The sequence below is a fragment of the Magallana gigas genome, chromosome 2 (genome assembly GCF_963853765.1).
Source record: "Magallana gigas chromosome 2, xbMagGiga1.1, whole genome shotgun sequence".
NCBI lineage: Eukaryota > Metazoa > Mollusca > Bivalvia > Ostreida > Ostreidae > Magallana > Magallana gigas.
This window is the reverse complement of record NC_088854.1, coordinates 11891257-11905975: the sequence shown is the minus strand read 5'-3', so window position 1 is coordinate 11905975 and position 14719 is coordinate 11891257. Positions and strand designations below refer to the sequence as shown.

Genomic DNA, 14719 nt, shown 5'->3' with positions numbered 1-14719 from the left:
TTACGTTATATATAGGGGAAATACGACTTACAAAAATTCACCAAAGAAATGTTACTCAGGCGAAAGATGTTGCCCCGGGGACTCGTGATTTTAAACATTATTGATCAAGCCCATATGCATAGTTTCGTTTGCTGGTTTGTCATCCTGTAGTTTTACTTAGATTGATTGTGATTCAATAAAACGTTTAACTACCATTGTGTAAAAATCTAGTTGAGATGCGAGCAATTATTGATGGCCCATAAGTAGATCCTATTAGAATATAAGATCAACAGAGGGATCTCTGGGCTTCTTCGCAATATAGAAATGTCAATGTAATCATCACTACTGAAAATGATGGCATCTATGGGTTTTATAACTTTACTGAATTTTATCTTTATTTTAAACCGATTTCTCTTATACTATGAACACACAATTAGGGGGTTATAGAGTGACCGACCGATTGATTGCCTGATTGACTGATTACCAATCAAAAATCTGAACATTAAGAACAATAAGAACAGATCTAATTAATATTGATTACAAAAATGAAACACTGTACAAATTTGCCCAGGTCGTTACTTGGTTCATTTCAAGTAGCGTAAATGTGTTACATCAGTCTCTGTATAGAGACTGGTCTCATTCGAAAGACTTGCAAACAGCTAACATCGATTGCCACCGCGTCTAGAGCTTGTCGCGGCTAAAACCCTACATGGGACAAATTAAAAAAAGTTTTACAGAGAACACCAAACGCTAAAATAATACACTTCTTTGCGATGTCAACAATATATTTTTCCTTCAAAATCATTTCTAAAAAAGAATGTGTTTTTTATATTGTTTGTTGGTGATTTTTGTGTGTGTGTGGGTTAAATCACTTTGTAGTTTCAATTCTTGTACATTTGCACAATAGACTCCCGTTTTTCATCTATTTCGGACGTTTCAAATCGATAAAATTTTCAAAATAAATCAACAACATACATGTAAAACAAAATTATATGCTTATTTAGAATTTCTATTATGCATTACATGTTAAGCAAATAAATAAATAAGCTATCACATAGCGAATTTCCATAGGCGAGGCAGTATAAACTTGAATTTTTCCCGCGATTCTATGAATAAAGAATGTTTATCGTAAATACTGCCTTAAAACTGCACGAAAACAATTATTTCATTGTTTTTTACAGAAACAATAATTCCTAAGTATGTAATTTTTAACACATTTAGATTGGTCACCATATTTGTTGATTCGCAAAATTTGTCCTACTTGGTATTTCTTTCTGGAAGAGTCATAGAAAACAGGTGCTTCGAACAGTGCCTTCCCGGGTGTAGTCTGAATTCTTATCCTATACGAATGTAACTTGATGGTAGAATTGGCACTATAAACAGAAACCGTCTTATATAGTGACAGGGTTTCACATAATGTCATATGACCTTTTAAAAGTTTGTTTATTTTATTAACGATGGTCAGAGATAAGTTGTGTTTGGAGACAATGGGTGAGAAGTTAACAACCTTTCGATACATGCTACATGTGCACATGGAATCAGGCACACCAACATCTGAACAATTTCTTGTATTGGACACGTCAGAAAACAAACTCTCTCCTCTCTCCGGAGAACTATATTCTATTACATGACCACTGAAATTCAATATATTGCGTAGAGTTTCGTGGACATCATACACGGTTGTCAATTTTCGCGTATTACTTTTTAAGTTTTTCATTATAGTCGGGTACTTTTCTGAAAACCATTTGGGAAAGGCTATGAACATCACTGGAGATTGTACTTCATATGATCCAATGTCTGAGGAACGTATTGCACCATAGCGGAGGCCATGATCGCTGAAGAAAAACACAATGGTGTTGTTGAACGCGTTCGAATTGTACGCATCATGAAAAAATTTGTAGACTACTTCGTCTAATTCAGCAGCTAACTCCAGATTGTCATGAGTTAGTGACGTCAGGAAGGTGAACGCGAAATAAGGTTTCGATTTATATTCATCAACAAACTTGGTCAGGTATTCCATAATGGCGTGTGGTTCACTTCTGCCATTCATGCACCTCTGATTAGCTGCCCCCCAAGCCACCGACCATGGACGATTAAAGAAGTGAGTCGGAAACGTTTTGAATCCGGGCTTGAAGTAATCAAACAATGCTATCCACGCGGCGTCCTCGGCATATAAGGTTCGGTAACCGTTTTTCTCGAAATCTTTCCAAATAAAATCAAAACCATCCATTGGCGTTTTCGCAAAATCGCCATCTTTTTTCAGTTCAAATATACTTTTTCCGACTAGCATTGGAACCATATTGGTGAACGTATCCATGCCTACAATATTGTGTCCCTTAAATTCGATAGCTTTCAAGTTCTGAATCAATGCTTGCCTTGACTTTATTAAAAAACGCTGCGAGTTTAGTCTAGAAGTCGAGTCGACGCCAAGAAGCAACACGCTGAGAGTTTCTGTGATGTTTGGATTGTTCTTCCTGTTTTTCAAGCGTTCCTCACTCTGCGACTCTATCTTTTCGTTCCTTTGGTATATCCATAGAAAATCTGCATATATAGTGGCATTTTTTTTGTCCAAACACTGAATGCGAACCATTTCACTCGTAAGACATAACGGTTTCTTCGTCAGAATGGTTTCGTTTATATATTTGAAATAGCCGTGTGGTGTTCCTGACCGTGGCCTGAAAATGGTATGGACCCGACAGTGCGAAAACGAGTCCTTGTATTGAGAGATGTTTACTTTTCCCCAATCTACTTCTAGACACGTTCTTTTCAGTTTCACAAACGATAAGTTATTATCACAGGTTTCGAACTGACCAGGTCTAATTTTCTTCCGTATTGAAAGATCAAAAGCATCGTAATTAGGAATTTTACATCCAGGTGTATCAACAATATACAGTGCATCATGGGCCCACGTTGAAGGGCTTTTCTGGTACTCAAAAGTGGTTGATATTTCTCTGTATAACTTACTAAAACCATCTTCATAGAAAAATGTGACAATTACGAAAAAAATTAAACATACTGTTATGTTTAAGAATTTTTCCATATCTATCAATTTCACCGAGGGCTTCGTTAATTATAACTGTGAGCGTGTGTAGTACAACAGTATTAATACGCAACAGATGCGTCTGGTACACATTATCTATTGACGGGAAGCATTTCAAAGCAAATTGAATTGAAGCATTGTTGTCAAGACTTTGCACGACAACGTAATGAAAGGAGATTATGAAAAGAAAATTTCACCATATAAATCAACATTCTTTTAAGGAGGACAGATCATCAACTGATTAACCATCAGATTTAGCTGATTTTTTTAGAACTGGATTTTTAAGCTGTATACTTTTATTAAATAAAGAAAATTTTCATATATTTTAGCTTTAAAATTTGATATTATCATATACTAGTATTTTTAAATACAGGTGGTAAAATGGGCAAAATGTATTTGACAATTATTCATCCGAAATCTTAGAATGATACGAATAATTACTATTTAACATTGTGTATGCACAACATGTAACAATGGTTATTAATGCCATTATTGCAAAAACGTAAATTTATGGTCTAATGTTTTTACAAACAACATTTACCGATCGAGTACGCAATGCAACCATTTGCTCACGTGACACAGTAGTGAAAGCAAACTGTCAATTCCGGTTTAACTTTATCATGCAGTTGAATTTTGCACAGCGTACATTTTTATAAAAAGTTTTCATATTCCGTTTGTAATGCTGAGTTTAGGAGTTTGAAACAATCAAGAACTGGCCACAACCTAGCAAATCTGCGTCGAAGTAGTCAGTAAATACTAGTACAAGTCATAGACGTCGGAACCGGGGGGTGGGGGTGGGGGGGGGGGGTGGGGTGGGGGGTAGAGCCCCCCCCCCCCCACTTTTTTTGCTAAGTTAGATCTAACCATTAGACACATAGCAGAATAGAGGGTTCAGCCCCCCCCCCCACTTTTTGTCGCAGGAAACATAATTGTTTCGTGATGTACGTTTGAAAGATTGAGAAGTTGGAGTCAAAGGCATACTAGCCCCCCCCCCCCCCCCCCCCCCCCCCCCCCCCCACGGAATAGGATTTTCATGTTTTTTGGAATTAGGTTTTTCCCTCTCAATAGCCCCCCCCCCCCAACTTTAAATTTGCTTCCGATGCCAGTGCAAGTAGATATAATTTGTAAATAGCCAGGTACACTCTATAAATAAATGGAAGTGTCGTTTAACCTTTTCTGACGATAAAAGAAATGAGAAGCAACGCAAAGAGAGCAATGAGGTCTCCTGGATACAGATAAATATCTTACCTTTTTATCTGACGGTGACATGTCGGAGACACTTCCGTCCTTGGTGAAACTTGATGAGCAATCCCTTGCGAATCACGTGTACCTAACTTTTGGGCCTGGATTGAATAAAAACGTATGAGTTTTACTCGTCAAAGTATAAGGTTCCAGTGATTCATATCAATCAAGATTTCTAAAGATTCTATCTGTATATATAGCCAATTTCAAGTAAATATGCCGGGTAAAACTTGCAATAAAGCAGAAAAAATTCTGCATATTGGCGAGAGTTTTGCTGTCAGGTACTAGTGTTAGCTTTTCCTCTATATACAGTTTCGCTTTCAGCCGGTAAAGTTAGACTTGAATGCCAGCAAGCATAATAAACAAGAGGCCAATTGGCCTTAACGGTCACCTGAGTAGCATATATCCCATACACAAACTTGTCATGGAGTCTCATTTATGCATAATTAGGTTTCATAGTGGAGTAGAAAAATTATAAATTTGTAATGACCACGTTTCAAAAAGAACTGTGAAACCTATTATTTTGGTGAAAAACTAAAAGACCTGGTCTACAAAATCATGAATTCAGTTTTCCTTTCAGGTGTGTGGGAGTAAAGAAAATAATTTTTTAACATTATATACATTAACATCTATACATCCATTTTGGCCCTGCCCTAGAGTCAAAACCCATCCTTGAGGGGACATGAAAATTAAAATTTCAGTAGAGGACTTCCTGGTAAACATAATTATTAGTCAGTTTTTTTATACAGATGTGTGAGAATAGAGAAGAAAATGTTTAAACATGATATGCATTAACACTATATTGCCATATTGCGCCCCCCCCCCCCCTTCATGTTTTGAACCCCTGACTCAGGGGCCATGAATTTCACAATTTAGGTCAAGGAGATTGTGGATATCATAACCATGTATTCAGTTTTTTGCCCACATGTGTGGGAGTAGAGAAGATTTTTTAAGATTTAAAACATTTTTACTATATGGCCATATTGGCCCAACCCTAGAGCCTGAACACCTAACAAAGGAGTCATGAATTTCACAATTTTAGTAGAGGCCCCACCCTAGAGCCTGAACCCCTGACCCAGGGGTCATGAATTTCACAGTTTTGGTAGAGGGCCTCATGGACATCATAACAATGCATTTAATTTTTAACAAATATATATGGGAGTAGAGAAGAACATTTTCTAAGATTTAATACATTTTTACTATTTGGCCATATTGGCCTCATCCTAGAGCCTGAACCCCTGACCCAGGGGTCATGAATTTCACAATTTTGGTAGAGGGCTTCATGGACATCATAATCATGCATTTAGTTGTTAACAAATATATATGGGGGTAGAGAAGAAGATTTTCTAAGATTTAATACATTTTTACTATTTGGCCATATTGGCCCAACCCTAGAGCCTGAACCCCTGACCAAGGGGTCATGAACTTCACAATTTAGGTTGAGGGCTTCATGGACATCATTATCATGCATTTAGTTGTTGACAAATATATATGATAATCACAGGTGCTTGGGGACAGGATCGACCCCCCCCCCCCCTCTCTCCCCTTCCACCCCCCCCCCACTATATAGACCACTGGACTTTAATTTTATTTTCATTTTTAAATTAAATTATCCTTTTATGACATAATTCTAATCTAATTATATAATTGTATAATATGTACAGGGGGGTCTGATTTTTAAAATGTTTGTTTTATGTAATTTTGGGCAATGGATGAATAAATAATATTTGAAATATGTCATTAAAGGATAATTTATTGAAAAAAGAAAATGAAAGTCCTGGGGGTCTATATACTGGGGGGGGGGGGGGGGGGGGGTGTCGATCCTGTCCTCAAGCACCTGTGTTGATAATAATAAAAATGAAAGGTTTTTTTATTGAGACGTAGTACTTCTAATGGCAACAGACTTAGCAAAATCAAGCCCCCCCCCCCAAAAAAAAAGATAAATAGAAATAAAAACGACACAAATTCGCCATCTTCAACATCCTAATGTGTGTGTGTCGGGGGGGGGGGGGGGGAGGAGGGTGAAGTACTTAAATCGTCTTTAAATGTAAATTTGTTAATAACACTAAATTTTTTTATATGTCCCAAAAATAAAACGGGGAACAATTCCTTCAAAAAATCATTTGTTAAATAGAAAAAGGATGTGCTTGGAGGGGGGTGGGGGGCTTCCTGATGCTACATGCCTGGGTCGAACATTCCTAGTGGGTTCAAACAAATCAATGAGCAACAGATTTCAGTTTAGCTTTGATACCCGTTATTAATTAACGGAACTGTCACTGAACAACAACTGATAACGAGTGAAATGTCAAGATAGAAGGAAATATCTAATCGTTGCGATGGTTACGTGCTGAGGACAATGAACTATATCATTTGTACTAGGAGATTGGTATAGACATAATACATTTTTAAAAATGTTTCCCTCCTCTGCCAACGGTTTGAGCTTCTGTACTCGCATCAACAAACCAGGGCCCAGGTTTGCTTTTTAAAATACGATGACTGTATACATGTGCAAACCGATAGCATGCTTTTTCAAGTCCGAGTCTGTGATAGGTGATAAGTTGATGATGAATTCCAGTCAATCAGATTGCATCTACGATACACTCACATTATTCTCTTGTGAGAAGTGGACAGGCACAACTTGTGGATGTAGGCTCAAAAGAGAATACACTCACATGTCTATATCTATACATGCATTATTTTTTAGTAAACACCTTTATGACTAACCAAGACTGTTTCTTCAAACACATCGTCAAAATACTGCCCTCTATCTATGAAAAGGACTACAGGTGTTACTACATAAGAATTAACTAAAGCAAGGGTGCTCGAAAAAAAGGTGTTAAGAAGGATAACTCTAAAATACCATGCGTTTATTTTTGAATTTTTAAAAGAGTTATTCAGCTTTAAACAATATCAGTGGCTTTTCGCTAATTACTTAGAAGTCTTAAAGATTTTTTTTTAATATATAGAAAATGTAATATTAATCATTAGTGTATGGTGAAAAATGATTCATTGATTTAAACAAAAATTTATTTCAAATTTGACCATAAAGATATGCAAAACCTAATTATATGTATGTAAAAATACTAGTAGTTGGCATAGAAGGGATTCAATAATGCACATTATTTAGATTTTTCTAGCTATCTTCTCTCAACGACTATGCATTTCCTCAATTTAAACATGCAAGGTTATTGAAGTTTAATTTTTACAAATTATTGATTGATTCATTTAAATCCAGGGCCATATAGCACCATCTAAATAGACCCTCCCGCGTTTGTTAATAACAAAGAAAGAATCTCATTCAAGGATAAAAACCCATTTGGCAGCCTTACATCACATCTTTGCTCGTGTGACTGAAAGAAAAGAGTGATTCATCGGTTTGTATTTGTGAAATGTAGAAAATGCCACTCTTCCCTCATTCACTGCAAGTTACTTCTAATCTAAGAATGTATCCTGCATCCGTTTCCAAGAAACAATGCAAAACACACGTAATAAACTTCCATATTGTTTCGCATCAAATCCCATCAGCCTACATTCTCGCCTTCATTTAAGGTGACAGCGGGTCACATCGAATTATGTATTTATTTAGGTCAAGGAGGGGGTGCATTTTATTATCTTACAATTTCATTCAGCTTTTGTAGTAAACAAGACCTGGTCCTCCCTTTGAACTCGCCAAAATGGAAAAGCCCTACTCATGTGTTAGTACAGGGTTTCTACTCGATCAATCATTTCAAGATGTGTAAAACCATGTTGTCCAGCTCTCTTGCTATCTAGGTCAACAATTTTATGTGCCCAAAGTATGTCAACAAAAGATCGTTTGTTTGATAATTGTTCCCTCTCTTTTCTAAAAGAGAGAGAGAGAGAGAGAGAGAGAGAGAGAGAGAGAGAGAGAGAGAGATATTAATCTAATTATGCATCCAAACTTTCCTCCTGAGAGTGAACTTAATTCGTTTTGTTGCTGAAGATCCATTTCTCTGTACCGGATGCTGGCAGTAAATTGTTGACAGAACATTCTGAATGAAAATGATAATTAATAATGGCTAGTGAAAATCAATGGGAATTTGCACGGCCTGCTCAATATAAGAATTTTGCAAACGTCGACATACGGTCACTTTATTTTTTTAGCAGACGACAAGATACGCAGTCATGGCACCTGACTCGATCGAGGACACGTTAACAGGAAATTGTCAGCGACCTTTAACCCTTCCACCAATTCAATCTCAAATGCAGTTTTCATGTTCAAATTAATCCTTGATAAAAAGAATTTTCATCCAGGTGGGGTGATTGATAATGGCGAGGAGATAATGTGTGAAAGGAAAAGGTGCAAGCTAGGGATAATAAAACAGATGACCAAAGAGTTCTCCGGAGTTAATTGAACTTCCGAGAAACACACCCTGTTATTAAATCGAACACGTGCACTTGACCCTGGGATCACAGGTGCACGCATCAGATTAATTTTTTAACTAACGTGAATTTAAAGCAAAGCAAAATTTTGCAATATGATTTTTACAATTGTTCTTCTTTTTTAAATTCTTTTCAAAAACATTCTAATCGCTTAAAAAACGAAAACAAGTTAATCATGATAAATATTTGCTGCTTGGTTGTTGTTGTTTTTTAAACTTCATAAGAAATACAGGACAGATTCGATATAGATTTCATATTTGTGATTCTTCACCGTACGTTTCGATGACAAAAGCTTCTTTTCCCGAATTCATATAAATAAAAAAACATTTTAGGATAAAAAAAAAAAAAAAACATTATTTAATATATGTCTACCTTCATAACAAAACAATAATATTAGAAAACTAACCATAACAATTTTAAGACACCTTTAACTCTCTGAATGAAAAGAAGATTGTATAGGTAAGGTTGTCGACTGCTAGTCCGTGTCGAGAGCTATGAAATGCTGTGCATAATCACTAGAGTTTTTACAAGAATTATGAATGAAAGTGACACATGTTACCTAATGCTTTTCAATTTATGTTCATTCTCTGACCACTCGGGGTAATGCACGTGCACATCTTAATGTTTTTACACGGGCGGATATTTGCAATGCAAATCCTATCGTGTACAACTCCTTCTCAATAGAAAATATTTTTGAATGCTTAAAAAAAAAATAATAATACATAAAATATGAAATAAGAAAAACTTTAATAAAAGTAAATCAGCCTGACGGTTTGCATTGCCGTTTCTAAATATACTTTCGTTTACCAGTGAAAATAGCCCTAACAATAGGGATTGTCCGGCTAAATTAAATTCTGAAGTGGCACTTGTCCACTCGAAGGATAATTTGTTGGGTCAACAGTGATCGGGGGAATAGAGCAGTTTCTGACATGTTGACACACTTTGAGTTTATTAACCCTCCTTATCCCCCTAAGCCTGCATTCTCCCTTTACAATTAGCCCCTCCCTGGCTCGTCCCATTCTAAAAATAAAAAAGAACAATCCTGAATTTGAGAAGGTAAAAATTCTGTCGCACAGGAAGTGCCATTTATGAATAGTTATGAATATTGTTTTCATTTTTTTTTTGACAAATTAAAATTTACATTTCTATTCACAGTTTTGAGTCCAAGTTTGATGGTGTTGCATATTGGCTTTACTTATAACAGAAACACAAAAAGTCTTTATTATAAACATAATACAGAAAGAAAAAAAAACATCAAACTGTACCATCTTAAGACATTCGCTCTAAATATTAATGGGAGTTTTCAGCAACACTGTATAATTGATTAACAACGCCCCGGAGTAAGGGTATGCACGCATTCAAACAAATTGTACAACCCTGTGTAGTTCCCAATATTCACTGAAAGTCTCCAAACTGTTTACCAAGTAAAATACATGTACATAAAACAATTTAATGAATGTTTTGGCTGTACAAAGTCTGTCCTGTTCCCCCTAAATGTGCCTGCTCCACCCTTGTCAATGGCAGAATTTCGTGAATACAATCACGTTCAGCTTCTTAAGATTACGCCATTTATTCATTGGGAAATGGGCTTTTCCCGCCTATAGCCAATACAATATGGAAGGGAAGGAGACTCTTCAATGTTTCAGGTCTTTGTGGTTCTCCACCCAAAACCACCTGCATATACTGCGGTGACCTGTTATGTATCACACACTTACCGATATACATGTACTTCACTGGAATATTTCTCTTTTGACAAACTCATATCCTGACTACATTTCTTCAACGTGTTGTTGCTGCATGTACATGAACGTTAAACGTATAAAATTTGGTTGATCAATTGTGTTTTAAATTTGATTTCAGCACATTAAATATTGAATTATGTAACATTTCTGCAAATAAAAATTCATAAAATATATGCTAACATTTCAAATCAAAAGATATGACAAAACATCTATTATATGTATTTTTTCCAGAGCAGTAGAAAGGACTAAGGGACTATTAGTAAACCAAACTATCCAATATTAAGAAGATCTAGATGGCACTGCAACCATTATTAGAGAAGAATGCAGATTTCTTGGTTCCTCACTGTATCTACAATACACTGCTACAAGAACATCCAACGAATATCTTCCCTTTTTCTAAAACAGGAAGTTGATTAGATGGATGTCATGTTTAAATCATCATTTATACAAGAGAAGACTTGAAGACTTTGGGATTTCAGAACTTGTCTGGTCCATTACAGCCAACAGTTGTTATTTTTGAAAAGAGAAGTATAAATATTTTTTCCTTCTTGCCCGATCCTTCTGTGATTCAGAAATGAGGTTGAATGAGATTTGTTGAAGAGTGAATCATACACTCAAGCTTGTCTTTTGCTTGGAAACCGACAGCTTCGGAAAACCCTTTTATCAATATCTTACAAGTGGAAAATGCACAGATAGTTCAACAATCTTGACACGGCCATTGTTCAGAATACCCTTTATGTTCAATAACAATCTACCAAAAATAAACTCCAAGTGTTATCATTCATGGCTTTGCCTATACAACAAATTGGCAGGTAAAGAGGAATAATGGCAATGCAATGACCTGCATTTGAATGGTGAATAAATCTTCTCAACTCACATCAACATCTTAACACTATGTCTGTGATATCATAATGCTTATATCTGTCTATTCAAATTTCTCAGGAAAAAAAGTGTAAATGCATCGACTAACATATTACAACAATGAGACAGCAAAATTTTAAACAACATAAAAACAGCTTTAAAAAACTTGTACATTTTCTGTACTCAAAACATATTCTCCCTTGCATTTACCAAAATCCGATATTTGAAGAAATGAAGGTCATTACTCATCAAATATCTGACAGAAAACTCCCCACAGAAGACATTGACAAACACCAAATTAATATGGATAAGGCACATCAGATTTTTCACATCAACAAATGGATTAACAAACCCACCGAGTCTAAGCCACTTGCATATGTAAACCAGCATGTGCACCAAAGCCAACATCCATCATTTTTATGAAAATGCAGTATCTATGACCCATTATCCTTGAAAATAAATTGTAAGTGACATATAAATAGTCTAAAAGACCTCAGTATGTACCTTCCTTTTGGCAAAACCAATCCATCATAGACAGAATTCAATATAGCACTGAAAAATGTGAATTCAGTTATGTTGACCCTTAGCATGTTTCAATAAAATGGTCATTTCATCAAATTAATTTGCCATAACACTTAGTTTGGGGAGCAATTCCCATTTGATGCCACTGTGAGCATTAACTAAAATCATAAATCACACAAAAATTCCGCAGATAAAAATGAAACAAACACACCATAACTAAAGCTTTAACTTTGTTGCAGTGGAGGCGAGATCAAAAGTTCTTTCTTGCTGCAAGACCTGAGAGAATGGGGGAAAAAAATAAATTATGTAAATAGTATTATACACATCAAAGATCAGTATGCACTCAAAATAGATTAGTATATATTTTCTGCATTCAGGAAGTGACTTGTTATAAGCAAGAAGTCTTTTTTTTATTGAAAGTGATGCAATGGCACCAATACGTATACACTGCACAAACAATCGACTCCTTTCTCTTATTAACTTTAAAATAGCACCAACTTGACTGAAACTCTATGCCCCACTGCTCAATTTTCTCAAAATATTCATGACAGCAGCAGAAGCCTCGAATTTCAAATCATCACAATTAGTTCCTAACTTGCAGGAAATGACTCTTGTGTGTATCAATTATGGACAATCACAATAAGAATTGTGAGAAAGTTTCCCAGACATTTGCCAGAGACCCTGTGCTTCTGAACTCTTGCTATTATAATGCAGGATGCAGACTTCATGGCAAAATGTTAACTAGCAAGGAGGAAAAAATATTGTTTTGTTGGGTTTTTCCTCCCGTCTCTTGGTGAAACGAAGTTTTGCTTGGTCCCTGGTGCATGCTCCTCTCAGTTTGATTAAGAAATCATGAAAAATCAATTTTATGCCTTAATTTATATTTGAATTCAACCTGAACTGTTTTAATTTCAATTATCATCCAAGTTTTAATTACATGTTATTGAGATATGTATAGAATTATGCAATTCTAGTAATCATTTTGTTATGTTATGTAATCTAGCTTTCTAAAGCAATTTATTTCAAGGAAAAACCCAATTCATAAGATATGTGTTATTTAATAATTGATCTAAATTTAACTTGCTTCTATTCAATTTTGCTTCATAAGATGAAGTCTCATTGTGTCGGATGTAATAAGGGGATGGGATAAGTCAAAGAGGAAACCGAGAGGAAATCCACATGTCAAAATGAGTGACCACAAATTCTACTAAATTAAAAAAGTTCTCATACTATAATAAGAAAGAGGACACAAAGAGAATAAAAAATGTAGTAAAGTTTAATCAAATAAAAAACAACAGTCTTTGGATCCCTTTTCTCTCTTTTAATAAAATATATATGAAAAAGAAATTTTGAAAGGAAGAAAATGAACTTCCAGAAATGAAGGATAGTGAATTAGAAGTCTTATTATGCAATAATTAACTTCAAAGCAATCCTCAGATTTTAAAAATAAATTCTCATTGTGTTACTACAATAAGGGATAATTTGTTGATGGGGGCATTCTCCTTCAATCAGAAGGCAGACAAGTACGTGCTAAACTTGCATTGGTTTTTGTTGGCAAAGGAGAAGGTGTAAGCCCTTAGCATTATACATCTGATGTACAGTGCATCTTACCCCCACCTTCAAGCAGGCTCTACGCCACTCACTATGAGGGCTGGAATTATTCGAAATAAAAAAAAAAGTTTGCAATTAGCAGATGAACACCATCAAAAGCATTAGCTAACATATGGCTCTAATCTTGTTATTTAGGCTTTAAGGTTGATGTTGAACGTCTGAACTCCCATGTCACATATTTACTACAAAGCCACTATTATGTGGCAGAAATATACCATGAAACACCTGCTATTGCTTTTAAGAGAGTTTTGGGACCAGGCAGTGTCTGTGTTCACAAGTGTTTTTTTATGGAAACCATGCTTCCACATTGTTCCACTATCACCACCATCTCCAAAGCATCCTACAGATTCTCACATGATGGATCTTCATTTTTTGTTACCCGGGTATTAGAATTTTTTTAACTTTAAAAATGGAAGTTTAAAAACTATTTAGTGCAACTATTCCTACTCCAACAAAATCAATCCCCCCCCCCCCCCACACACACACACTTCCCAAAAATGACCACCCCAACCTTCAGGGTTTTACCCAAGAATCATGCATGATGGCCCATCCTGCTACATTTCAAACATTCTGATGCCAAGTGATTTAGATCTCTTTCCTTGTGTTTCAAGTAGAGAGCTAGACACAATGAAATGAAGTGAACCTCAGTCGCCTGAAGACCCACTTGACATATCAGGAGTATAGTAGTAGTGTCTGCCTGCTAAACACAGGGACCACTTACATCCTTGACAAAAACTTTCCAAATTCACTCATTACAGGAACTAAAAAGAGGGATGATTCATATCAGCAAGTATTTTAATTACCCTCCCGATCATGAACGATTACCACCATATAACCAGGATAGCAGATTAAATGCATTTCATAAATTTTACCAGAATGTAATTATTCTTCTACCTTTTAAGTGTTTTAAAGAATTTATTTGAAAGAACAATTTGTAAAAAAAAAAAAAGAAAATCAGCAGAATTTGAATTTTTATATTTAGACATAGCTATAGTGTCTCCTAATTTGGTGACATCTACAAAAATAAATGATAAATGGAAATTCACACAGGGATAGCTTCTCATAACACAAGAAGTTGACATCACAATTAATAAAACACTTAAATTATATAGGCCAAACTAAATATGGCACAGAATTGTGTCTTACCACATTCAACATATTCCAGTATATCATAAAATAAGTACAGGTTGCAAATTACATAACAGTGATTCAGATTTACTAGGTGAAATTATGGTCCTGCAAAAAATCTTTTATTTAAAGTTATTTTTTCTGTCAACGAACCAGTGAAGACGAATCCAAAAATTCAATTTCTAGTTCTTTG

The 14719-nt window shown here is 35.5% G+C and overlaps 1 protein-coding gene across 1 annotated transcript; it reads right to left on the bottom strand.

Annotated features, from left to right (window-relative positions):
* Positions 1 to 962: 962 nt before the first annotated feature.
* On the bottom strand, positions 963 to 3111 carry LOC105321820 (uncharacterized). Its single transcript, XM_020064680.3, has one exon. It carries the CDS (start codon positions 3017 to 3019, stop codon positions 1145 to 1147), a length of 1875 nt encoding a protein of 624 aa, XP_019920239.3. The 5' UTR covers positions 3020 to 3111; the 3' UTR covers positions 963 to 1144.
* Positions 3112 to 14719: the final 11608 nt, after the last annotated feature.

Coding starts and splice junctions, on each gene's coding strand:
- LOC105321820 (XM_020064680.3), bottom strand. CDS start 3,019: ATGGAAAAATTCTTAAACATAACAGTATGTTTAATTTTTTTCGTAATT.